At 59.4% G+C, this 26,112-nt stretch overlaps 1 protein-coding gene across 6 annotated transcripts in view; it reads left to right on the top strand.

Moving 5' to 3' along the window:
• DCLK1 (doublecortin like kinase 1) overlaps positions 1 to 26,112 on the top strand; it is a 227,670-nt gene that overhangs the window by 162,802 nt on the left and 38,756 nt on the right. For all 6 annotated transcript variants that reach the window (XM_045838918.1, XM_045838919.1, XM_045838916.1 and 3 more), the window contains 5 exons: positions 1,850 to 1,937; positions 4,424 to 4,532; positions 10,944 to 11,001; positions 11,498 to 11,617; positions 15,859 to 16,005. In XM_045838918.1, coding sequence (XP_045694874.1) covers positions 1,850 to 1,937; positions 4,424 to 4,532; positions 10,944 to 11,001; positions 11,498 to 11,617; positions 15,859 to 16,005 — 522 coding nt within the window. The remainder of the gene's footprint in view (positions 1 to 1,849; positions 1,938 to 4,423; positions 4,533 to 10,943; positions 11,002 to 11,497; positions 11,618 to 15,858; positions 16,006 to 26,112) is intronic.

The raw sequence follows: 26,112 nt of genomic DNA, 5'->3' as shown, positions 1-26,112 counted from the left end.
ACCTGTTCGTCCTGGTGCCTGAGGAAGGGGTGTGTCTGTGTGTTCTAAACCCTAAACCCCCGCGTGGCAGGGGGGCCCCTGCCCCCCAGACCACAGCCTGCCCACATCATCGCACCCCCTTGGTGATGCTCCTGGAAGACAGTCAAGGAGGAGACGCCCCAGAAGAGGAGGCCCACGTTTCAGAAATCACGCCGCTGCTTCTCTGCTCGGAGACCACCGCGCGGCAGCCAAGGCGATGAGGCGGGGACCAAAGACCTGGCGGTTCTGGAGAGTGCTCACCTTCCCCCAACGCGTGGTAACATGCCCGTTCATTTTTCCCCCAGGCACCCACAGCATAAGTCTGTCTTGTTCCCGAGCAGGGGTTAGAGGTCCACGTGGTCGCTGGTGACAGAGTGGGCTGTGACCACGCGGTGCCCCACCGAGAAACACTCTGAAGTCCCCTTTCTGGCCTGCTGGGGGACCAGGGCCGGCCGCTGGGGCACCACGCGGGGCTGGAGGGCAGAGACCGTGTGCCCTCCGGAGGGTCACCAGCGGGGCCACGGGACCTCTAGGGCGTCCCGTAAGGAAGCAGACGTGTCGCTGCTGGGAACTGAGCTTCTCCCCCGATCGCGTCGCCCGTCAGCTGGGACGGCCCCGTCCGGTGGGACGTGCTCACGTGCTCAGCTCAGCCTCACCCAGGAAGACGTTTCGTGGCCGTGGACGCAGATGCCCCCATGGGGGCTAGCTAGCATCTCCCCCATCAGAGTGATCTTCGCTGGAAATGAAACCCTGCCAGGGGCCACGGGTCCTGACGAAATCATGTGAAACTTCTCTTCCCTCCGCCCCGGCCGGGCCGGCTGGCGTGGGGTGGGGGGCGGAAGGGAGGCAGGTAAGCAGCGGAAGAGTAGGTCGGCCGCGCTGCCCCGCACCCCGCCGGCGTCAGTCCGCCAGCAGGGGCTCCCTCCCTCCTCCGCCGCGCACACGGCCGGCCCCTCGAGCCCACGAGGCCCCCGCACCGCCTCCAGTGCCCAGCGGGCCCAGCGAGTGGGGGAAGCCGGGAGGAGACGGAAGGAAGATCTTCTAGGGCGAGCTGTGTGGGCTGTGTAGAAACAGCACTGGAATGTGCCGGTGGGCTTTTCAGGGAACAGACGCACGGCCGGGCCTGTTCCTTGTGACCGCCCTTGCCCCGGGGCCGATCGGAGCACCGGGTGTTTGCCTGTGGCCGCCTCTGGGCGTCCTGGCTGAGTGGGCACCCCGTGCCCTCTCCTGGGTCTTGGGTCACAACCCCCCCCCCCGATACAAGGAATCACCTGGCCAAGGCTTCTCTTCCTGCCGTGGCCCCAGATTTTTGTGGGGGACACATGACACGCTCACCCCGTGCCCGAGGGCCTGTGTCTTCACGGCAAAGCGGACTTCACAAACCCTCTCTCGAAGCTTTCTCCAGGGATGTGGTAAGGCTGGATCATTTTTGCTTTTTTTTTTAGGCTATTTGGTAAAAACAAACTGAAGAGAACGTTTTCCCGGGGTAAGAACAGAGACATGATCAGAAGGGCACCGTGTCCGAGGCCCCGGGGCAGGCAGGCGGCGGGCGAGGGGCGAGGCCCCTCCCGTCTGCCCTGTGGAGACGGAGCTGGACGGTGGCCGCCCTGAGTCAAAGGAACAATAGCCACATGGCACGTCCCCGTGGAGGGGGACGGCCCGGCCCGGTCGGCGCCACCGGGCCCTGGCTGATGGCGCGGGAGGAGGTGCCGTCCTCACCGAGGGGTCTGAGGCCCCCCTTCCTCCCGGGGCTCGGGCTGGGCTTGGCCCCCGGGGCCCGGCACCCTGACCGTGCGCGTGTGTGTGTCTGTTCTGGTCTGTCCCCCTGCAGGGCTCTCAGCATGGCGGCTCGTCCACCTCCCTGGCGTCCACCAAGGTCTGCAGCTCCATGGACGAGAACGATGGGCCGGGAGAAGGCGGTGAGCACGGGGCTTCCTGTCGGAGCAGAGCCCTCGCCCGCGGGGCCGGGGTGGGGGCCGAGCTCGGGCGGTGAGATGTACACCCCCCCCTCCGGAAACTGTAGCCCCTCCCGCAGAGTGAAGGGGCAATAATAGCAAGGGGGTAGGGCTGGCCGTGCCTCCTGCCAGCCCCAGCCTCCGCTCCGTGGGGACAGGGAGGGCGGTGACAGCCGGCCAGCTGTAGGGAACCCAGATCCTCCCAGCGTGTGAGTGGCCTCAGCCGGCCAGCTGTAGGGAGCCAAACGGAGTCACTCCGGCCTCCGTGTTCCCAAGGCCCGCTCACGTTCAGCACCGCCCCCCCCCCCGCCCTCGGTGTACTGGGACGGCCCTGCCCACGGGCTGTAACCGCAGGGACCACGGCCCATGCAAAGTCGGATTTACGGAAAGAATGAGCTGATGACAGTGGCGAAAATATTCTCTGTACCTTGAGATAATTCACCTGAGAACTTCCCCGGGATGCGGTCACAGCTGTGGTCAGAGGACCTTGACCCAGAGCTGCCGTGTCCATGGGCTCCCGGGGGGTTTTGGGTAGTGAGAGCCTCTCCAGCCCCCCTGCCTCCCTTCCTCTTCTGCCAGACGGGGACGCCGGCGCCCTCTGCGGGCCCACAGGTCCCATCAGCCCCGGGGAGGTATTTAGAAAAATGGATAGGACCGAACCGCTGAGCGAGAATCAGCTCCCCGCATTTGTTTTAGATGATTTGACCGAATTTCCCCGAAAAGTACCGTACGAGGGGGGTGCTGGGGAGGGGAGCCCAGTAATTACGTCAAGTGAGATAAGTGATTTACTCAGGAATGATTTCCCCACGGCCATGGCATATCAGAATTTGTTTAGTATTTCCAGAAGCCTGAACCCAGCCTTCCGGAAGTCTCTCTGGTTCCAACGCATCATAGTTCCCTCGTGACATGCAAAAGTGCATGAGTAGGCCAGCCCTTGGCGAAGCTTTCGTGGGGACAGACACCCGAGGGACACGTTCTACCCGCAGTCCGAACGCCGGCACTGCCGCGGGAGGGCAGGGGGGCGGCCCCTTCTCCCCTCTCCCTCTCCCCTCTCCCGTCCCACAGCCCAGGACGCCGGCTCCCCCGAGTCGCGTCCCGAAAAGCCCGAACGAACAGCAGGTCCTCTGAGAGGCGGTCGTGAACTTGGGTGCTTTGCAGTGGGCTTGACACTGCTCCCACCATCTCTAATTCCCACGGAGTAGAAAACAAAGCAGACAGACAAAAAATCCCAGGCTGCGTCTTTCAGTCAGGCACCATTGTTGGCTCCTTTGGGGGAGAGAGGATGGGGGTGGGGTTCGTGGGCTCCAGCCCTGTCTGTGCTCCGGAAACCACCGTGAGAGGTTCCCGTGAGGAGGCCGCAGGAGCCCCACGCGCCCCGTCCCCGGGGGGGGCCGACCGAGCTCTCTCTACCCCCCAACCCGAGTCAGGGGCCCCCGAGCAGCTGTCTGACCATTTCGAGTTTCTATCCGTCACTCCCCGTCGATAACAGACTAAACGAGAACACAGAACTCACGGAGGAAGCCCCGAGGTTTTCGTTTTGTTTGGAGAAGAGATGTTCAGTCTCGGTTTACGGTTCAAGGTCAGAGGAGGGGCATGTTGCGAGGGCGCACCCCACCCCCTCTCGCACCCAGGCTGCCCGGGGCAGGCGGGATCTGTAACTCCGGAGCATGTAAATTTTAGAGCCCGGCCGTAAAAGGCTCTTTACGCCCCTGAGATGTTAAAGGTTGCCCAGCGTATTTACGTGACCCAAAGTGTGGCTTACTCAGTTTTACGGCCCTGAATGCATAAAGCGTTATTAGGCATTTGTAACGAACTTCAGAATGCATCGGAAGGGGGGCAGTGTGTTGTGTTAGTGGCACTCAGGTCATTGAAACGACAAAGCTGCGCTGTTCGCAGACACCATAGATGCCGCAGTTTTCTCCCAACATCTGCGCGGCAGGTTGCTGGGGAGAACTCGGTGTAGGGTCAGCTCATCGACACGGGCAGGGGTGGCCGTGGGGGCTGCGTTCCCACGGAAGTTTCCGGAGACCTCCCTTTCAGGAGGGAGTGAGGCTCAGGGCGCCCACGGCAGGCACTTTCCCGCGCAACGTCTAGCCACAGTGTTGGGGGGTGTCCCTCCAGACCTAGAGATGGCCTTTCCCCGCATGCAGTGCGTCTGCCGTCAGTGCTGTCAATCAAACTGACGCGGCACGGAGAGAGCCCCCGTCCTCCGCAGAGGCCCCTGCGCAGAGAGCCCGCGCTGCGGTCACACATGCGGGCGCGCGCCTCGGCCCACGGATGAGGTCGCAGGGAGCGCACAGTGTCAGCAGAGGGCGCTGGCCTCGCTGTCTGGAAAAGGACCTCCGTTCCCCAGGGGGTCCCGTCTGTTCCGCGGTGCGGGCCGCTGCCTCCTCTGCGCCGCGCCCGCGCCCGTGGCCCCACCAGTAAACGCGCACCATCGCTTCTTCCAGAAGCGGCGGAGGAGGGCTTCCAGATCCCGGCCACCATCACGGAGCGGTACAAAGTCGGGCGGACCATCGGAGATGGCAACTTCGCCGTCGTCAAGGAATGCGTGGAGAGGTGAGGAGGCGGCCGCGCGCGCGCGCCCTGGGCGGGAAAGGAAACCCCGGGGCCGCGTTTTCCGGGATCGCGTCTCTTTCTGCCGTGGGCGGACACAGGTGGGATCGGTTAGTGCCTGGGGCCCAGATGTAAAGGAAAAAAAAAAAAAGAACTGACAAATGTAGTGATTCCTGGGGACAAGCTATAAATTGCGGACTTTGATTTTTCTTTTTAATGTACTCAGCAAGACTTTGCCAGGTTTTCAGGTAAGTCCTTTCATTTTGTTCAAAAAAGATGTATGGGCACTTGGAGTAATTTTTTCCTGTACTCTCTTTCAGGCATTTTGTGGAGATCAGACATTCTTGGGTAGAAAATATATATATTTATGCGTACATGTGTATTATATATGTCACATGCAATCATGAAATTAGCTGTAATACCCTTGAAAGGTTTTAAAGCGAGTATGTGCTGGTCCCCGGCAAAAATGGTGCTCAGTGCATTAAAACGTCTCATCGCGAGCGAGCCAGGCCCCGTGGCCAGCCCAAGGGAAGGGTGGGGAGGGCGCGGTCAGCCCGTGGGACCTGGACACGCAGTCGAGGACAGGAGCTGGTGGCTCGCGATGGAGGGGTGGCCACTGATGGAGCTACCGCCCCGACGCAGGGGGCCGGCCTCCTCGCACCTTGAGCCCGGCGCCAGGCTGGAACCGTTTCTGTCGCATGGCTGCTGGCTCTCAGTGGCAGCGTCTCCTCGGGGCTGGGCGAGCAGAGTGTGGGAACGCAGGGGGAACCCCCTCCTCCCCCGCGGGAGGGAGTTGGCTGCAGGATGGGCAGGCCTCCCTGGGGCCCCCTTCTGCCCTGTGGGCCGGGGGGCGCCACCGGTGTGAGGACAGTGTGAGGACAGCGCCCAGCGGCCCTCCCCGCACGCACGTGCCCTTGCAGAGCGAACGCCAGCCCGGACTAGAAGCTGTAGCCTGAAGAAGAGCGGACCCTGCTCTTGTCGCCCGGCCTCTGGCTTAGAAGCACAGCTGGCTGGGAAGTCTGCGCCAGCCAGAGCCACCAGGACTGTCCCTGGTTCGGCCAGTGTCCCCTGATGTGCTCCACGAACCCGCTGCCACGCTTCGGAAGGGGCTTCCTCGAGGGAGGCCGGGGTGCCCTCGGGAAGCCACCCTCAGGCAGGGGACCCCAAACTTCGCTCCGCCCGCCCCACGGGCCCACCCGGTCGGGATCTTTGTTGCAGTGACAGCGCACACAGGGGCAGCCACCCTTGGTGAGGGGGCGCAGGCTGGTCACCGGTGGCTCGGGAAAGCCCCTCGCTGCCCTCTGTCCCTCTCACCCCCTCCTCGGGGCCAAGCCCGACCGCTGTGGGGTCTCTGCCAGGGGGAGAACGGGTCCCTTTATGTCCCGGGGCCGCATGCGTCCAGGACTGGAAGCTACCGCCGTGCCCTGAGCAAACGCGACACACCCTTCCCTTCCGGTCGGATGCCCCCTTTCAGCATCACGGTGGTTCCGAGCTGTCGGTGTCGTGCCTGTTCCACGCAGAGGAAGCCCGAGATCGCTCAGCTCCCTGAGTCCGCAGCCAGGCGTCCTGGGTCCGAGCCCCGCCCCGGAACCCGCCCGCCTGGCCGCTCTTCTCCACGGTCCCCAGTGCGGTGGCCCCCACAGCACGTGGCTTAGCCGAGCCGCGGCCACGCATGCTGCGTCGTGGCGTTCGTCCCTGGGCGGAGAAGACAGACACTGCACCCGCAGAGCCCCCGCTGAGGCGATGGATGGGAGTGCGTGTGCGTGTGCTCTCACGTGGCGTGTGGGTGTGCGCGTCCACTGGTGGGAGCAGGTCCGTCCCGCCGCAGCAGCAAACCCCTTGCCGTCAGCAGGTCGCCGCGCCCTTCCCCGGTGGGCAGCCGGGGTCCCTGCCGGCGTCCTTCGGCCGCTGAGTCTGGGGCGGCGGCCGGCCCCTGCCGCCGAGTGTCCCAGCGAGCACGAGGGTCAGAGCGGCGTCTCCGCTTGGCTGTCCCGGTCTCCCCCAGTTAGAGGCTCCGCCTCTCTCCACCCAGCGTGCGCTGCTCTTCCCAGTCCGGGCGCGAGTGTTCTGGCTGTGTCCCCGCTCTGGGCCGCACGGTCCGAGCCGTCGGAGTCTAAACGCCAGACTGCCGCCGAAAGTGTCCCTGCCCCCTCCCGCCGGGGACATACGGCCTGTGCCCTCCCCCCCCCCCCCCGGAGGCACCAGGAAACATTCCGTTAATAGTTTCCAGAGTTTCCGAGGAAGCCAAAGCAGGCCGAGGACGCTGGGGACCGCACCCTGAGAGCGGCGGGGACCTCCTGCCGCAGTTTGAAGGGTGCATGTGTAGGAACGAGAGCAAGGTTGGCTCTGCTCTGTCCCGGGGAGCGTTTTCCTGCCACGGTGGCCTCAGTAACAGTCCTTCCCCGGCCGTCCCGTCCACGGTCCCACGCCAGCTCCTTTCCTCAGCGGCTGCCACCCCCAAGCGGCCTCAGGAGCCCCCAGGACACGCCTGAGGCAGGCGGGCAGTGGGCAGAGGCGAGCTCTGTTGGGAGCTGTTTGCTGCAGCGTCTGAGGCCCCGGGGAAAAGGCGAACAAAGCGCCAGCAGGCACCAATGAGGGTCGCGTGCGGAGCCCAGCGGGGGGCTCCTGGGGAGGCACCCTCGCCTCCGGCCTCCCCGGCCCTTCCTGGTCTGACCACCGCGTGAGCCAAGGGTCGAGTGGTGCGGTCAGTAGCGGCGACAGGTCCCCACGGGCTCTCGGGCCTCAAGAAGGACCTACCTGCTGTTCAGAGGTGTGTCCTGCAAAGTTGGGGGGACTAGGAAATGAGTGGGGTGAACAGCTTCGATGCTGATGGTACTCCCCCCCTCCCCTTCCTGGGGGTGCTCTGGCGCCCGATATCCTAGGGCCGAGTTCAAATTCAGACTGCAGCCCCACTCCGCAGATGTTAGACTAGGGGTGTGTCAGCTCTCTGCCCTTGGCAGCGCCCCCCCCGACCCCCGGCCCCAGGGAGGCTGAGCTGTAGCTCCATTGTCATTACCTGGGGACAGAGTGGGCTGCCGACTGACCCTCTCTGCTGAGGGCCACTGTCCTCGCCGCCTCTGTGGCCTGGAGTGCCCACCCCTGTGTTCACTGGTCTGCAGCCCCCGCCGGCTCAGGCCCAAGCTGGGCATGTCTGGGCCGCACAGGGAGCCAGACGGCCCCTCCCCTGCGGAACCTGCCCCCACAGACGGTTGCCTCAAGTTCAGGAAACGCCACGGCGGAGGCAGCCACGGTGGAGGGATGCTGTGATTACCAAGCTGCTCGTCCCTTTCCAGGTCCACAGACGATTTTTAAAACCTTCCCAAACACAGCAGCTACGACAGAAAGCACATGGGCTGGGGCAGCTGTGTCCTTGTCGGCCCCTCCCTCCCCCGAGCACCCTTCTGCCCCCGGGAGGGAGGGGACAGGGGGCTGGCTGGGGTTGAGGACCACCATGTCAGACGAGACGGATTCTCCAGACCGTCCTCAGCTCGACCATTGGAAACTAGATTCGGTTTGCATGGGGGACGTTCGGAAATTTCCCCCCAGCGGTTCGGGCCCTCACCTTGGGTCGAACTCAGTTGGGAGGGGACCGCACACCCCGCGTTTTCACAGTCCAGAGGGAAAAAAAACTTGTGCTGCGGCTGCGGCCGCGGCCGTGGTGGTCAGGGGCCCCCGGGTCCGGCGGGGGGCAGGCAGGCGTGCGACTTCAGGAACCAGAGATTCAGGTGTTTAGGGCTCTTCTCAAGACACCGGACCACGGGCTCCTTGGGGACGAGGGCCGGGCCTCCCTCCCCTCCGCACCTGCTTGCAGCTGCTCGCCGACCAGTCACAGGGCCGGGCGCCCCCTCGGAGTTCAAGGTGCGCGGGAAGGCGGACGCTCTTCTGCGGGGTTTAGTTCTCTCCGAGTGTTTTCACTTAGCGGCTCAGAGCAAGCGGTGAGGTTGTTATTACATGGCACCCGTTCGGCCTCACACCTGTTGGGGGTGGGGGACGTGGTAGCTTGTTTTCCAGACTCGGCTCCTCTCCCATAAACAGGCGCGTCCAGGAGTGAGGATCGAGTTCTGACTCTGTGGTTCTGCCCTCGAGGAGCTGGGCAAGGACACCGGTGGGGTTGATGTGGGCACCCCCCCCCCACGGGGTTCGTGGTCTGACCTACAAAACGGCAACAGCTAAGGGCGTGTGTGGTCCTGCCGTGTCAGATTCGGGGTAGGGGGCCCAGGAGGCCCTCTCTCCTAGGAAGCCAGGGGCCTCTGCAGCTCGGGCCTCAACGCATCTCCCCGCGGGCTGGGCGTCCCGGGGGCCAGGCCACCGGCGGACTCCCTGGGGGTCCTGCTCCTCGTCTGGGGGCTGCAGAGGGGCTCCGCCTTCCTGGGTCCCGCACCAGCCCTTTGCTTTGAGTGCTTCGGCGTTCCTCACTCCACGGGAACGGAGGGGGAGATGGCCAACGTGGGGACACCCCTCCTCTCCCCGCCCCACACCCCCTTCCGTCCCCCCACCTGCTGGCAGTGTGGGACAGGAATGGGGCATCGGCTCTGGCCCCCCTCCCTGCCGGCTCTGGGACGGCCAGCCCTCGCATCCAGACTTGCCCGCCGTCCCACGGAACCTTCTCCACCAGCTAGGAAGTGGCTCGGGATTCTAGCCACGGGTTGGCGTGACCATAATCTTTCCAGTGATTCTCAAACAACGGAACGCAGACATGCTTCCACTCTTAGTTTCCCTCTCGATGTCGGACTCTTGAGTCTGCAGACAGAGTCTTCAGAAGCCTCGCGAGAGGAGGCTCCTTCAGGGCCCGCGGAGTCTGCTGCGGTGCGAGGAGCCCCTTTGCTCGTAGTTTTGTTTCTCATGAGCCTACCGGCCCGTACATTTTGCATTTCTGATGCTCGGTCTTTCGTGTTCCCGCTTACTGAAGCGTCTTTCTCCCCGCTGCACCACGGCCTGGCTGATGGTCTCGTGTTTGGGGGGACAGGGGGGCACGTTGAGCACCAGGCCCAGCACCTGGCCGAGGCCAGCTCCCGCGTGCTCCATCACCCCCTGTCCGCACGGCGGGGGCCTGAAGGACCGAACCAGCCCAGGGCGCCTGCAGCCCCTCTGCCCAGGGCCCCGGGGGGTTAGAGGGAGGGGCTGCCTTGTCCCGTCTGGTCTGAAAAGCCCCCTCGAGGAGAAAATAGGCTTCCACGAGATTATTTTATTCTGTTTTGATCACCCGATGTAATCACAAAATTCGGCCCACATTTATTCTTCTGCGAGCTGGCGCCCCAGGAGGCCTGGGACGGTGACGGGAGACGCGTGTCCAGAAGCAAACCAGAGGGCCGGTCTGGCTGACCTGCCCCCAGGACACAGACCGACGCCCGGCCTCCTGGCCGGCTCACGGCCTGCCGCCTCTCCCCCTCCACCCGAGGGGCTGGGAGGCCCCTTTGATTTTGCGTGCCGAGGACTTTGAAACCCTGCTTCAAGATGCCGGTCTCTGCCCGCCTCCCTCCCACTGGGTTCACATGGGTCCTGACAGTTGGCTTTGCCGGCGGGGAAGAGGCCGGCCGCCCTGTTTCCCACCAGAAATGAAGGGGCGTGGCCCGTCACGTAGGGCCGAGATTATGATCACCGTGTCTGTGCGGTGTCCTCTGGCGGTGCGCATGCGGTGGCTGCCACCTCAGTCCTGGTCGTGCAGCTCGGGAAGCTCTTTACCAGTGGCCGGGTGGTCAAACCTCCCCCTGCCATGTGTCACAGAGGTGGGGCGGGGTAGGTCGGGGTCTGTGGGAACCAGGGACCCCAAAAGCTCCTGCTTGTGTGGCCATCACGGCCCTGTGACTTCAGAGGGTGAGTTGACTTCACTGTCACCTCCGTTGCATTTCTGTGGCAAGGGGCAGCCATCGCCCGAGAGGCCGCAGGACGCCCGGGTGACGGTCGTGTCCCTGTCTGTGCCACAAGCACGTCGGCCGTGGGCTGTCTGGCCAGCCTCACAGGCTCGCACCCGGAACCCACGTCTACAGAGTGCGAGCTGCTCCTCAGGGCTTCCGGCGAGACCGTGCATGTGGCCCACTCCGGAAACGGCCACGGCCACCCCCCACCCCGGGGTAGCGAACCTCCGAGAGGCTGGGAGGAGGAGGGGCAGGAACGCACAGCCGTCTCAGGCCCCGGCTGCCGCGGGGCAGGAGCCACGCGGGCCGGGAGGAGAGCGGCGGTGTCGGGACGGGTGTGGTCCCGCAGGCCACTCCCCGTGTTTCCACACGAGCGTGCGTGCCGTCTCCACGCTTGCTTGGTCCCTGAGAGTTTACCTGTTTCTTGGGAAAAAAAAGAGTCATTCACGAAATAAGTACACCATGAGGCAAAGCCTGTGGGATAGGCGAGGCATCCTTAACAAGAGGATCCACTCTATCTCAAATTAAGTGTATTAAAAAATTTTTTTTCTCATTGCAGGTCGACGGCTAGGGAGTACGCTCTGAAAATTATCAAGAAAAGCAAATGTCGAGGCAAAGTACGTGTGAGGTTTACTCTTGGGAAAGCTCAGGGCCGGGGTGGAAAGAAACACAGAAGCGAGCTCCCCAACAAGCCAGACGCGTCCCAACGGCTGCCTTTGGGCGGACAGGGAGCCCCAGACCAGCTAGACGTTACCTTTACGACGGTCCTGGGACAAAGGGGGCTGGAATGATGGGGCGTGGCTTTCCCTCCTCCCCCTCACTTGCTTGTTTGGCTGCTTTCTCCCGTCACTCCTGCCATCTCAGGCTCCGTTCCCCGCTCCCACGCGGGCTTGAGGAGGGTGCGATAATTTCTGAAATCACCCGTATCGTCTACAGACCTTCCACGCCCGGGGGCCCTCTGGGCGACCCAAACGGCGGAGCCCGAAAAACGCCCCTCGTGTTTCGCCCCCCACCCTCCCGAGTGCCCCTCCCTCGGCCTTCGCGTGGCCCCCGTCGCTCCCCTGCGGGGCGAGCGCTCGGGCGTGCCTGCTGAGCCCTTCTCGCCCCGGGCAGGAGCACATGATCCAGAACGAGGTGTCCATCCTGCGGAGGGTGAAGCACCCCAACATCGTCCTGCTGATCGAAGAGATGGACGTGCCCACGGAGCTGTACCTGGTCATGGAGCTGGTGAAGGTGGGCGTCTCGGGGAAGAGGGGTGGGCCCCACGGGGCCCCGCCCTGCGCTGTCCTGGGCGACAGTCACGGCGCTGTGTTTCCCCCCCCCTGCGGGCACCGGCGTCGTGGTTGCCGAAGCGCATCAGTGTTAGGGCGACGCCGCAGAGTCCACGTCCTGGCCTTGACCTAATAGCTCCCCGACCTTGACCTGGGGGTGCCCCTCTGTGCCTCAGTCCCCTCGTGTGTGCCTGCCCAGGAGTGACACACTGTGGTCAGGGGAGGAGTGGCTGGCACCGGTCGGTGGGACACAGGAAGTGCTGGTACTGATACGGCCGAGGTCGTTGTCACAGCAGAGACCGCTCACTCCCGGGAACCGCGGCCCCTTCCCGTGCAAACGAGCTCTAAGTGTCGGGTCACCGATCTACCGGGAGAACGGCACAGTCCCTGTTCTTCTCGCGCCCGCGCATCCCGTTGGCCTGATGACGGTGCACGTGATGGCTGTCTGGTCTCGGGGCGTCGTCGGGCAGTCCCACCGCCTCCTGCGTCCACTGCGGGTGCCGCTGGGCCTGGACCCACCCTCGGGCTGGGGCAGGGACCAGCACTGCCCACGACGGGGTCCTTTTTTTTCCTTATCCGCACCTGAAGACATGCTTATTGGTTTTAGAGAGGGGGGAGGGGAGGGGGGGGTGGGGGAGAAACACCAATTGGTTGCCTCTTGCATGCACCCTGATTGGGGACCGAACCTGCGGCAGAGGCATGTGCCCCGACTGGGGGTCGAACTGGCGACCTTGTGGTTTTCGAAACGACACCCCGCCCGCTGAGCCACACGGGCCAGGGCTGGGGTTTCTTCTTGTAAAGATTTAAAACGAAGAAAGCATTCGATAAACTCACCTGTGACCTTGTAGAAAGCTGGTCATTCTAGGGCCTGTAAGCTTGCCTTGTTCAGAGTTGCTTTACTTCCGATCTGTTGGTGTCATTTTCAACTTAGTGGTTGTTTGTATTTATGGTGGAGACTTTGTTTTTCTTTACTTCAGGTGACCACTCGTTTCTTTCAGATTAGTGGGGGCGTGTGTGCAGTGACACAGGGTCTCCGGCCCGTCTGAGGCCGGGGGCGGGGGGGGATGGACATGTGGGAGGGGTACTCCGGCAAAGAAAGGTTCACCTCCCTGAGTCAGGAGGTGTGGGTGTCAGCGCTGTATCACCATATAGAGTGTGGTGGTTGGTTACCAACGGTGTGCGTTATACTTTCTCTAGTGCCCAGGATAGAATTTTTTAAAATTATAATACTATTTTTAAAGGTTTTATTTACTTATTCTTAGAGAGAGAGGAAGGGAGGGAGAAAGAGAGGGAGAGAAACATCCATGTGTGGTTGCCTCTCTCACGTCCCCTGCTGGGGGCCGGGCTGGAAAGGATAGCGTGATTCCAGTGATGCTGATTTTGAGCCCCCGTGCCTCGGCACCACCCCCGCCGCCCCTGTGACTCGGCGGTCAGCTCCCTGCCCGGGAGCCTCAGAAGGCTGCGCGAAGTTCAGGTCGGAGGGGAGACACACACGGGGCCCAGGCTCAGCAGCTCAGAACACAGCGGCAGGGAGACTTGGTCCACCCGTCCCAGGCCGCGTCTGCCGACCACGGCTAAGGGCAGCTAAGGAAGTCCTCCCGCCGCCGAGCGGGTGCGGCGAGTTTCCTCTAGGTGGGTGACCGACGGAGTGTCCCCGGGCCAGAGAGTGTCTGTGTCCACAGAGCCCAGCGTGGGGCCGCCAGGCCCCGCCCCTCAGTGCAGCCTGACCCAGGGCCACGGGGGGGGAGGGGGGAGGGGGGCCAGGTCTGGAAGGGAAGGCGTGGCCCAAAAGGTGCCCATTGTGCCCCCCCTCAGCGATTTCACTGGGGCTGCACTTCTCAACGCCCGAGGGTCCCGCCCCGTGCCCAGGAGCGCCCGCAGCGACAGGACACGCCAGGCCGGCGCTGCGGAAGACGGGGAGGAACCATGATTAGGGCCCCATCCCGTGATTGTTCAGGGCGGGACCTGAGACCCCGGCCTGCGGGCGGCAGGGCGCCCGTGCAGACCGAGGAAGGCAGACCCGGTCAGGGAGCGGCCTGGGCACTGAGCATGGGGTCGCGGGACTACCGGGAAGGAGCTCTGACGAGGACAGGCTGGGCCACAGAGTGGCGGGGGCTGGTCTGGGGGCCGGGGTCACGGCGGGGCAGGCAGCAGCAGGAGACACGAGGTTGGACGAGGCAGAAGGAAGCGCGGGGGCCGGACGCGCGGAGCCGTGGGACAGACGGCCGGCCCCTCCAGGAGACACGGGAAACGCACACCCACAGGCCACCGCCGCGTGGGAAGGAGACAGTCAGTGTGGGGGTGCCGCGGGCACGGAACCGCGGGGGCAGGGCAGGCCGGCAGCCAACCCAGCAACCCGGGACGAAGCCACAGAACGAATGTCCACCCCCTGGGACCTGCGACGGGAGGGCCTGGGGGACGGCCCCCGCACGCCCTGAGGGAGGGGCTGGCTGCCTTCCCGCTGCTGCTCCGGGGAGGGAGCAGAGGGATGAGGCTCCCGGAGGCCCGGAGCCCGGGTGCCTGGGGCAAGGCCTGGGGCTTGCAGCCGGCCCAGGGCTTGCAGCCGGCCCTGGACAGTCCCGCACCCGTCCCACCGCACTGGGGGCTGTCCACACACCTCAGTGGGGATCCCCCCTCCCCGGGGTGAGCCCCCGAGCCCCTGCACAGCGGCGTCGGCTTTGAGAAGGACGGGGAGTCCAAAGAGAGGGGGTCCGTTCCGAAAATGACATCAGTGCTTCAGCAGCTGGGGACCGGCTGGGGACGGTGGGGGGTGGGGGGGGGCCTGCTGAGTGGGGACCGCGTGGGACAAAGGTCAGGCCGCGTAGGGACTGGGAAATTGTCAGCCTAGTTAACAAGAAAAGTCACGACGCCGCCACCCCAGGGAGCCGACGAAGCAGCCGTGTACGGTTGCTCAGCCGCGGGGCAGGCGCACTGTCTGACAGGAGAAGGACGCAGACGCTGTTCCCCGGTCAGACCCGGGTTTTCCGACCCGGTTCAAATACACAGAACGGAGAGGGGAATGTAGGGTCACTCTGTTTCACCGAATAACGGTAGGTCAGCAGGGAGCACGGCAGACAGAAGCTCAGGTGGATGTGAGGGGAGACCCCCCAAAACCCAGAATTATCTTCTGGAGGGCGGGCCCCTTGTAGGGCAGGCTTCCCCCGCTAGGGGAGCGTTCTAGGAGCCCATCTGAATCCGTGTGCTAGCTGGCATTGCTGTGAGAGGCTGTGTTCTGTTCCAGCAAATTTCTTTGGTAGACACTTTCAACACATTTGCCCGTTTCAAGATGGGCGATTTGGGAGCGCACCTGCCCACACCAGGCTGCGTGTTCAGCAGTTTCTGACCAAAAAAGGCATGACCCCCGGGCCCCACCCTCCCCATTCCCCCATCTCGGCCTGGGCGACTTTTATTTCTGCTTCCCCGGCTGAAAAAAAGTTCCCAAGGGAAGCGTTCTGCCGATGTGGACGAGGTGAGACAAAGAACGGCAGAAGCACGAAAAGGCACCGACATCGATGAGGCAAACACATTTGGGCGGTGGGGAAAGTCTCGATGTGCGTTTTGCATCAGACGGAGAACGCTTTGAGGATGACTGACGTTTAAACGTGTGAGAACAAATGCACGATTTTTATAAATAAATTCTGGGCTTTTGGGGGGTCCCCCCTCGTAATGTTCCAGGAAACCTCCTTTGAAATTCCTCCCCCCTCCTCCCTCTCTGTCTCACCTTGGAAATGGCAGTTTCTGGTCCTTTTCTCTGCTTCTCCCAGAGAAGCGCGCTATCGAAAAAGGAAACACCCTTGCCCCGACCCGCCCAGAGGGCTAAGGGAGTCAGGGGTGTGGATTTCCCGGGGCACGAGGCTGCCCTTTGCATTGTTCCCTGTTCCGCACTCGGGGGGTTCGGGTGCTTCTGGGGGTTGGGGTGAGGCACCTACCACGTGCCACAGGGACACCCGGGTGTCACAAGGCCTCTGCCCCCCACTGGCTGGGGCCTGGGGGCAGAGACCCCTCACCAGCTCCTCCCTTCGGGCGCTGGAGGGACGCTCCTGCCTGGTGAGAGCTCCGTCAGGTCAGAGCGGAAAGGGGCGGGGAGGCCCGGGGCACCCGAAGGCCCTGCTCGCCGGCCCCCTGTCCCGAGAGCCTGCGGGTCCCTCTTCGGGCAGCGCCCGGGGACGTGCGCTGACCCGCCGCCGGCCGGTCTCTCCCCAGGGAGGAGACCTGTTTGACGCCATCACGTCCACGAACAAGTACACGGAGCGCGACGCCAGCGGGATGCTGTACAACCTGGCCAGCGCCGTCAAGTACCTGCACAGCCTCAACATCGTGCACCGCGACATCAAGCCCGAGAACCTGCTGGTGAGGGACGCGCGCCCCGCCCCCGCCCCCGGGGCCTCGGGAACTTCGGGGGCTCGAGGGGGGGTGGGGGGGCAGGGACGGCGTCCCTCGAGTTTCTGGTCTGTTTTCTCCGCGTTCTTCAAACGCAGTGTCTCGCAGGCCGGTCCTCAGCTGGCCCCCGGGAGCGGGCGGGCACCAGGCCCGTTCCGCCGATGCGTGAGATCACTGCGTCGCCGGGGTCACTGGCCTGTTAGCGCAGGAACCCCGCGGTGGGGGGATGCCCCCCGAACTTGGGGCGCGGCAGGGTGTCCCGCCTCTGGCGCCTCCGGGACACCCTAGGAAAGGAAGGGTTGTCTGGGGCCCCACAGTAAATACACACACACACTAATGGAAACTGACGAGCAAAAACAAAAGATTTGAAGTAAGTTGATGATGGTGCACTGGGCCGAACTCATAGGCATCCTGGGCCGGAGCGCCCGGTGGGCCACGGGCTGGACCCCCTGGTAGGGCTGGCGGGTGCTGAGGGCTAGGCCAAGGGCCAGGAGCAGCATCTATTTAGGTTGGGCTAAGGGCTCCATACTCACCGTCTCAGTGAATGCCCATGAGAACCAAATAGGGGTACCTTCCACTGCTGTGCCAGGTGACAGGGGAGGAAGCGGGGTGCCTGGGGGCTCCCAGACAGCCCCCACGGGGCAGTGCCCTCCTCTGCCCGCCTCCGGGGCCCAGGCTTGAAGGGCTGGACTGCGTCAGGCTGGGCACAGAGTGGTGGACGCCGTGGTAGCTGCGCGCCAGGTGCCGTGCCCGGGAAGAGAGACGCACGGCCTCAGGGAGGTGACGTCCGAGGAGGGAAACACAGGCGCTTAACAAATAAATACACAAGCAATTCATCCGTTCGTTAATGCAGTGACGCCAGTCATCTGGTAGCTACCGGCTAGTGGAGGCAGCCGCGGTCAGAGGCGGCCGCCTGACGCCCCCTGCACCCCGGATTCCGCGGGGGCCCCTCCGCGGAGCTGCCCTGCAAACGGCAGCCACTCTGTACCACCTGCGATCCTCCTTCCTGAATCACGTGGGGCCTTCTCGGGGGACAGACTCACAACCGGGCCTTTGTTCGAAAACTTCTCTTAGCTCCCAAAAGGCACCGAAGGAAAAGTCAAGTTTCGGTTCCCTTCCTCCCCTCGCTGGCTGGTCGGCCTGGCTTCTGGGCGGAGCGCTACCGCTTACCTGAGCGCGTGGGGGAGGGGACAGGGCCAGGCTCCGCCACCACTCCAGTCCCCGGCGCGCCTTCGGTCTCGCGCGCGGTCGGGCGTATTTTAAACGGCTCGGAAAGAAAAAGAGTTCTGTTTTCTTTCTTTTCTAGTTTGACAATGTGAAATATGTGTAGGTGCCTGAGTGCGCAGGGACACACTTTGCACCATTGCGGTCATTCAGAACCTCGGCGCACGTGCGCGAGAAACCAGAGTCAGTCTGCTTCCCCCGTGTGAGAATTTCCTGCCCTAGGGGAGTGCGAACGAGGGGTTGGAGAGGTTTGGGACAAAACAGGTGGAGGCGCAGGACAAGTTGAACAAAATTAGGACGACGTCCCCACGGCACTCGAGGCCTCTGCTAATTTCCCACTGTGTTAACCTGCACGGGAGCAGAGGGAACCGTCCTGGGGGGTTCCCACTCCCCCGCCCAGGGCTCACAGTCAGACGCCCACAGGGTCCAAGCCAAGGGCTTCGCCCTTCCTTGGGCTGCTCCTCGGACCTTGAACGAGTTACTGGACTCCCGTGAGCCTCCTTCAAGGGGACTTGGTGAAGGAAGATAAAAAGGAAACACGTAACTATGAGCCCCCTTCCTTCTTATCCCCCTTTTGTTTGTAATAAAAATTAAATTATGCCTAAAAGTAAAACTTTAACAATAAATTTGTATATTGTGAAAATGATCTTTTATCTTTCTGGACATGGCTTTTAAAGTTTACTACATGCCGTGCACGGATTTGCTCTATCATGGCCAAACATAGAGCTAAAGACTATTTTTGAAAAATATTATAATAAATTTAGTATAAAGATTTTTACTTTTATTTATTGATTTACTTATTTTTAGAGAGAGGAGAAGGGAGGGAGAGAAACATCAATGTGTGGTTGCCTCTCATGCACCCCCTACTGGGGACCTGGCCCACAACCCAGGCCTGTGCCCTGACTGGGAATTGAACCAGCAACTCTTTGGTTCGCAGGCCGACACTCAATCCACTGAGCCACACCAGCCAGGGCTAATATAAAAATGTTTTAATCTATTTTCTTATTATAGAGAAATTCACCAAATAACTAAGAAGGTCTCACTGCACAGTTTGCACTGCTGTTCTATTTAGGGGCCTCAAAAAAACTTAAAATTTTTTAGTCTACTAACAAGATTTTTACTAGTTAAGTATTTGTTATAACTAGCCAAGTATTATTTATAAATGATAAGTCAGCTCTAGATTTCATTTGATGTCGTGTGGCTGTGTGTACAGAACAACTTCAGAATTTTCCATCTTTAATTCTTATATATTCTTATAATTCCTATAATTCTTATAGGACAATATAAAAACGTTGCAGTTTGGCTGGGAGGGTCTATTGTGATCATAGGAATGATTTATTCAAGTCCAAGTATATGGCCAGGTCCATGCATTGTAATAAGAAAATATTATTTGATTTGCAGTGATGTTTCCAGCCACATTTTAGGTAAAAATTGGGAACTGAGGCAATATCAATATCTTTTACAACTTTATTATTGTATCATGACTAAGTTTTTTTTTACACAAGCTGATTATGCCAAAGATTTTATGTGGCGCATTTTGCTCTGTAGGCTGGATGCTGTGGAGGTTATGGCTGGTCTGAAAGATGCAAATAAATTATTTTCTTTTTTTACTTTTAAATTGAAAGTAAGTTTAATTTTATAGTTTATATAAAATTAACAAAATTTATATTAATTTTATACTTAATACAAATTTTATATCAAACATGAAAATTTATATTTATATGAAATTAATTACAATTATATATATAATTTATTGATTATGCTATTACAGTTGTTCCAGTTTTTTTCTCCCCTTATTCCCCCTCTGCCTTGGACTCCCCCCTGATGCCCAGCATTCCCCCCTTAGTTCATGTCCACGGGTTGTACGTATAAATTCTCCAGCTTCTCCTTTTTCTAGACTATTTTTAACCTCCCCCTGTCTATTTTGTATCTACCATTTATGCTTCTTATTCCCTGTACCCTTCCCTCCAATCTTCCCCTTCCCACGCCCCTGCTGATAACCCTCCATGTGATCTCTATTTCTGTGATTCTGCTCCTGTTCTAGTTGTTTACATAGTTTTTGTTATTGTGTTTTAGGTTCAGTTGTTGCTAGTTGTGAGTTTGTTGTCATTTTACTGTCCATCTTTTTGATATTCTTCTATTTCTTCGATAAGTCCCTTTAACGTTTCATGTCCTTCCATTCTAAATGACAACTTTGCTGGATAGAGCAATCTTGGATGGAGGTCCTTGCCTTTCATGACTTGGAATACTTCTGTCCAGCCCCTCCTTGCCTGCAAAGTTATTTTGTTTTGTTTTGTTTTGTTTTGTTTTGAGAAATCAGCTGACAGTCTTATAGAAACTCCTTTGTAAGTAACTGTCTCCTTTTCTTTTGCTACTTTTGAGACTCTCTCCTTAGGTTCACTACTTCCTTCCCTTCCCTGTTGGTTCCCTGTACATTTCCCTTTATTTCGCTTTGCATAGCCTGCATTTCCTCCTTCGTTCTGCCCTGGAACTCAGCCACTTCTGTGAGCATCCCGATTACCAGTGTTTGGGGCTCTGCTTCTGACAGACTGGCTAGCTCTCCATCGCTGAGTTGTATTTTTTCTGGAGCTTTGATCTGTCCTTTCATTTGGGCCATATTTCTTTGTCCTGTTGCACCTGTTACGCAGTGAGGGGCGGAGCCCTAGGCATTGGCCAGGGCGGGGCAGCCCTCTTTGCCGTGTCCTGGCGCTGGCTGTGGGGGAGGGTCCGAGAGGGAACAGTGTGCCGCGTGCTGGCTCCACTCCAGCCCCACTTTCTGTCACTTCCCCGGCTTCCCACAAGCAGACTGGGCCCTTGCAGGCGCTGATTCCCAGGTGGGTGGGTTTGTGCACATTCTAGGATCCCGCGGTTCTGTCCAGCGAACCCTCCTGTGAGGCCGGGAGTCTCTCCCGCCTTCGCAACCCCCACAGGTTTTTACGGCCAGAGGTTCTGAGTCTTCAGTTTCCCAGTCCGCCACCTTGCGAGGGTCCTCTCTGCCCCCCTGCCCCTCCCCGCCCCTCCTAACAGTCTGGATGAATGTTTCTTTAACTCCTCGGTTGTCCAAGTTCCACGTGGGTTGATTCTTCTGGCAGTTCTAGTTGTTTATGGTTTTTAAATTGGTCGCTATCCTTCTTTTGGTTGTGGGAGGAAATGGAGCGTTTCTACCAAGGCCTGCACCTTGGCCAGAACTGAACAAGCTCTTTTCTTACATATTGCTACATATGCCAGGCGCACAGGCTCAAGGTCATGAGTAGTGTGTGTCTGCAGTGTTTCTAATTCCTTTCCACATCCCAGTGCACACCAGGAATGAGTGTATCTCTCTGATCTGTGTGACCTGCGCCGTAAGTAGGTTTCTGGGCCGTGAGCTGCGCAGGGTTTTCCTGCTTGTGTGGATGACGGACAGGCGGGGAGAGGGCGGGTGAGGTTGCATGAGAGCGTGAGTGAGTGGAACTTCTTCCCGAGCGAGAGGACAGGCCCAAGGTGGCACGCCCCAGTCCTCCGTCGGCCCACCCTCCACGGAGGACTCTGGCCCTAGCCTGAACCTCCCTGGGTGGGAAGAGAAAGAACGGTGTTTCCCAGCTGCACTGACACCCGGACCGCAGCGTGTGTGTGCGTGTGCACACGTGCGTGCATGGTAGTTTATGACTAAAAGGAACCTTTTACTTTTTTCCAAATAACAACGAAAAAAATACACAAAAACTGTCTTACTAAGATCAACGGCCTTCAGTTCCCACGGGTCACCACCAGATGGCAGGCCTGCAGCCTTGGCAGCAGAAACCGCCGGCTCACCAGTACCCCTCCCAGGGAGCTGGGGGAGGGGCCTCTAACCCCTGCGGGCAGACACCCCTTCCCGAGGAAAGTGAAGGTCTTCACTGGCAAAAAAAATATCACTTGCATCAGCGATGATTATGAGATTCCAGAAATAAACCCAGTAGTGCTCTTGAGGTGGGAAAGTTTGTGTGCAGCAACCACGCCGCGCTCGGGCAGAAACCGCGCCTCGACCCCGCCAGGCCCGCTCCCGCGGCCCCTGAGGAGTGGCCTGCGCGGCCCCGCCCCCGCCTGCTGTACAGGGCTTGCGTCCTGTTTGCCTGGGTGGGTCGCGCTGCGGCTCCCCCTAATTTCCAGGGCACGCCCCCGCCGAGGTCAGAAAACGGCGGCTTGCCTCCTGCCCAAATCCCCTCCCAGCGTCCCGAAGTAAATCCGTTCTGGGACAGGAGAGTGGGCTCGTTCCTGGGCCGGCACAGCACGTCCGGGCCCACACAGGGGGCACTCACCCGGTCGCAGCGAGGGACTGGAGCCACCAGGGTCGTCTTGTGGACCGGCCCAAGACAAGGGGCCGGAGTGTCCCCAGGGTCTGTACTAGCTCTGCCCCGACCGGCGTCAACCAGTCCTCCGAAGTGAAGGGGTGTCACGTCCAGGGACGGAATTAAGGTCCAAAACCATCTTTAGCTCCATGAAGGCTGGAAATCCATGGGGTGAAAGTCAACCAGGAATAAACAGGAACCCGCGAGGACTGAGTCGCGTGGGTGTGGTCGTCTGGATGGTGGCCGCGGGAAAGCAGCCGTGGGAACAGGTGGCTGGACCCGGTCAGAGGCTCGTGGGCGGGCGTGCGTTCCGTGTGAGTCTCAGCGCGACCCGAGGACTGAAGACACGGATGCGCCCTTGGGCTCCCGTGCTCCCGCGGCGTCACCGTCGGGACAGGGCGCTGCCCGCTCCCACGACTTGGCGCTGCAGCGAGGGACCGGAACACCGCGTCAGGGGCCCGGAGGGTAGCCCAGGGGAGGGGCGGACGGAGGAGAGTGTGGTGGTGCTCCTCAGGCGTGTGCATGCGTGCAAGGCTGCCCGGTGGGAGACAGGGAAGGTCGGGGTGGTGGAGTATGCTCTTCAAAACCAGACACGTGGGTGCAAGAGAGAGCAAGGCAGCTGTGGGAGCCCGTACTTCCCAGTGTCAGCAAGGGTTACGTCCAGGTGTCAAGAAGATGGGTGAGCTTAAGTCCTTTTCTGTATAACTCTCTGTCTTCCGTAGTTCTCCTGCAGCGCCACATCGGGTGTTACTTGCGTGACGAAAAGGTAACGACATTGTTAAAGGTGGCAGTGACGCCCACTCCCCACAGCTGTGGGGCTCACGCCCGGGGTCACGCCGGAGCTGGCAGAGCCCGGGATGCGCGTGTTTCGGGCGTCTCCCTGCGGCCCCGCCCAGAGCCGCCCCCTGGGCAGCGGCCTGGCCCTGTGACAGTGAGGGCGAGGAGAAGCAGGTCTCCTGCGGCTCACACCCACTCTCGTCTTCCCGGCCACGTCTAGGGTGACCCTCTGAGACACTCTCCATGTGTCCCTCTGATGTCGGTCGGCACTTCTCTTCCGACTTCTTTTGGACTTCTCTGCATTTCATTATTTTCTTTAGCGTTTGATTTCATAAAAATTGTACACGTCGGCATTTAATGTTTTTTTTAATATACCGGGTTTTTAAAAAGATTTTATTTATTTATTTTTAGAGAGGGAAGGGAGGGAGAGAGAGAGAGACAGAGAAACATCAATGTGCAGTTGCTGGGGGTCATGGCCTGCAACCCAGGCATGTGCCCTGACTGGGAATCAAACCTGCGATGCTTTGGTTCACAGTTCGCACTCAATCCACTGAGCTACACTAGCCAGGGCTAATGTTTTTTTTTAATAATTCATTTTTTGTAGGAGATTTCATTCTAAGGTATGTGCACCATAAAGGACATTTTGCTAAATAATTCCCTGTGTAGATGTTTTTATATGGGGTCCGGCACAAACAACAACCCTTTTTTATTACAAAAATATTTTATTACAAAACCATAAGCATGTAATTCTCTAACATAACAATGTCACACTCCAGAACACCATGTGACATTTTAGGTGATGTGTTCAACTGCCGTCCATCTCTTGTGAGGCGTTCACGTACCCTGCCAGCCACACTCACGCAGGCCCGACTTCCGCCGGACCCTGTCTTTTAGCTCTTAAAGACTGAAGGTTTGCATTTAACCCGTTTCCCTTAGAAGCACCAAGGCCGTCTACTGGGGTGGAGAAAACCAGTGTCTTGTTAAAGAACCAAATTTGTGAACAAGTAAATTCACGGTGGGTTTTTTTTTATGGCTTTGTTGATTTCATGCCACTTTGGCTCAATTTTATTTGGTGAAACGATTCTTAGTATTTACGGAGCTCCTCTGTGAAAAATAGTTCCGTGGCTACTAGCGAGTCATTAGCCAGTGTGTCAACAGGGTTGGCCTTGAACTCCCAGCTGGATGGAGCCCCGTGGGCCCCGGCGCCTCTGTTCCATGAGCCTGGTCTAGTCCTCTGTGACGGGCATCACAGACACCAGTGGCCGGGTTCAGGTTATCTGTGAACTTTCCTATTCTTTTATGGCCACGGGCTGCATCGTATGATTCGTGTGAACTCCTTCATTTTTGTCAAAGAACTTCTCCAAGTGGTGTCCATTTCTAATCCGTAGGAAATCAGACGTACGCCCAAAGGGCTACTGTTCAGTAGCCCTTTGCGCCGGCAGTAAGTGACGGCGACCGCAAAACCCCAAATACAGGAAGAAGAAGCACAAATGAAATGCTTCTTTAGGAAGGAAAACCCTTGTGTGAAACACCAGTGTGCCCAGACCCCGACGCCTGACCTTTCACTCTGCCCACGGTCGGCAGATCATGCATGCCTCCGGCGTCTAATTGGACGCCTTTTCATGATTGTTGCCATTTAACACATTCAGTCTGTCAAATCACGCGATGTCTTTATGGCCACACAACCCACCCTGGAGAACAGCTCCTCCGACTGGAGCCATCTGCGGCGAACACCAGAGCGGCTCGCGAAGCGCCGGCAGCCTTGATGGCACCTAATAGGATGCATATGGCAGCCCACCATTACGTGTGGCTGCATTCAATTAGTGCGGTGCAATTACACAGTTTTATGGCTTAGTTAACCCAGCGAAAGCACTACACACTGGGTAATTTGCACTAATCCTCGTCTCTTTAATAGCCCCTCGGAGTTTAAAATGGGGGGGGGCACCGATTGTAGGCCAAGGGCCTGGGACGGGCGTTCAGTCACATCTCGTGTCGTCGTGACGACGCTTTGATGGACGATGAATGCCGCCCCGCCTCCCGCGTGAGTCGCGTGTTATGAGGGCTTTACAACCCAGCCCCGCACAGAGTCCTCCGTGCGCCAGGGCGCCGCTTGCACGCACAGGCCGCCCACGCGTCCGCGGAGGCCTTTGCTGTGCCTTCGGACACACGGCCGGGCTGAGGCGACGCCGGGGGAACCCGGGGCAGAGTCGATTCTGGGGGTCCAATAAGCCGAGGGCTCAGCGTTTTAAACGCGAACTTGTTAGAAGCTTTTCCGACTCCTACGTTTTAATTAAAAACTCGGTTCAAAGTGGATTTATAGCTTCCATTTAGGAAGAGACTTTCGGGAGATGATTTCGTGTGTGTGCGCGCGCGTATGTGTTTGAAGCAGACGGATTAGCCGTCCGAGATTTTCACAGAGGTTTTTTTTAAAGATTTTATTCATTTATTTATCTTTAGAGAGGGAAGGGAGGGAGAAAGAGAGAGAGAAACATCAATGTGTGGTTGCTGGGGGCCGTGGCCTGCAACCCAGGCATGTGCCCTGACTGGGAATCGAACCTGCGACACTTTGGTTCGCAGCCCGCGCTCAATCCACTGAGCTACGCCAGCCAGGGCCTCACAGAGTTTTAATCACGTTGTGGGACGGCCTCCCTGGCGCCCCTCGGTGGCTGGTGCGGGGAGAGAGGAGGGCGGGCCCCGGGTGCTGAGGGCGCACCCAGGTGGCAGCGGGCCCCTGGCACCCGCCAGGAGGGGCCTCGCCCGTCGGAGGAGGGGAGACCCCGAGTGTGCTCTCCCGCACCCGCCTCTCAAGGAGTTGACAGGGAACAGCCCCAGCACCCTGGCTCCGGCCCTGCCGACAGTCAGTGAGTTGTGAACGGAATCCCAGCCCGGGGGCCTGCACGTTTGTTCGCCTGCGAAGACACTCCTGCTGAAGCGTTTCTCATGCACGTGCGTCTCCAGACGGTTTCAGTCACGCGGTGTAGGCCTCCGGCTCTCGGCTCTCGTGGTCTCTCGAGAGTGTCACCGCACCCTCTCCACGTCCACGAGGGTTCTGTCCCCGTTTCCGAAGCAGCCAAGGGGAACGTGGCAGACACGGTCAAAGGGAGGGAAAGACCGCATCAGGACGATAGGTTCTAGGTACTTTATTTCATCGGCACTGGTTCACGTGAGAAATAGTGTTACTTTTAGGTAATCCTCATTTTCGTTATTTCGGATAGGTTTCTTCGTGCTTTTTGTCTTAGTTATGGAAACTTTGAGTTCTTGTTCAGCGCTATTAATAAAACTGGCATATGGCTTTATGTAAGACAGACTTCCTATCGAAATGTAGGTGTTCCAAACCAGAACCTGGCTTCCTGTGCAAGAATCGCACGGTTATATTTGGAACTCAAGTGGGACTTGTGGCTGCTCGGCCAGCACCTGCTTGTGTCCAGCTTTTGAATCAAGTCCGGTGATTACAGAGCGTGTGGTTAGAAACCGCCCCCCACCATGCGGTTCCTGTGTAAATGGAGTTGTGAACGCTGAAATCTTCGCAATCTCACAAAACACTCACCGTGAACGTTTGGACCTAACAGAACATCCGAGAAAGAGATTACCTGGCGTGTTAGACAGGTTTTCGGTAACAAATTGGAATTAAGGAAGTAAACGACCAGGCTCCTTCTGGGAAACAGCCCTAATGATGATCGACTCGATGTCTCCATCTTGGATTTCTTTCCCATGAGACTCACCGGCTTGTTAGCTGGGCGGCCGGAGCGGCTGGCGTGTGCTCAGGCGACAG

Source organism: Phyllostomus hastatus, unplaced genomic scaffold (genome assembly GCF_019186645.2).
Source record: "Phyllostomus hastatus isolate PE091 unplaced genomic scaffold, TTU_PhHast_1.1 phas_contig_29, whole genome shotgun sequence".
NCBI lineage: Eukaryota > Metazoa > Chordata > Mammalia > Chiroptera > Phyllostomidae > Phyllostomus > Phyllostomus hastatus.
This window is presented reverse-complemented; position numbering and strand designations above follow the sequence as displayed.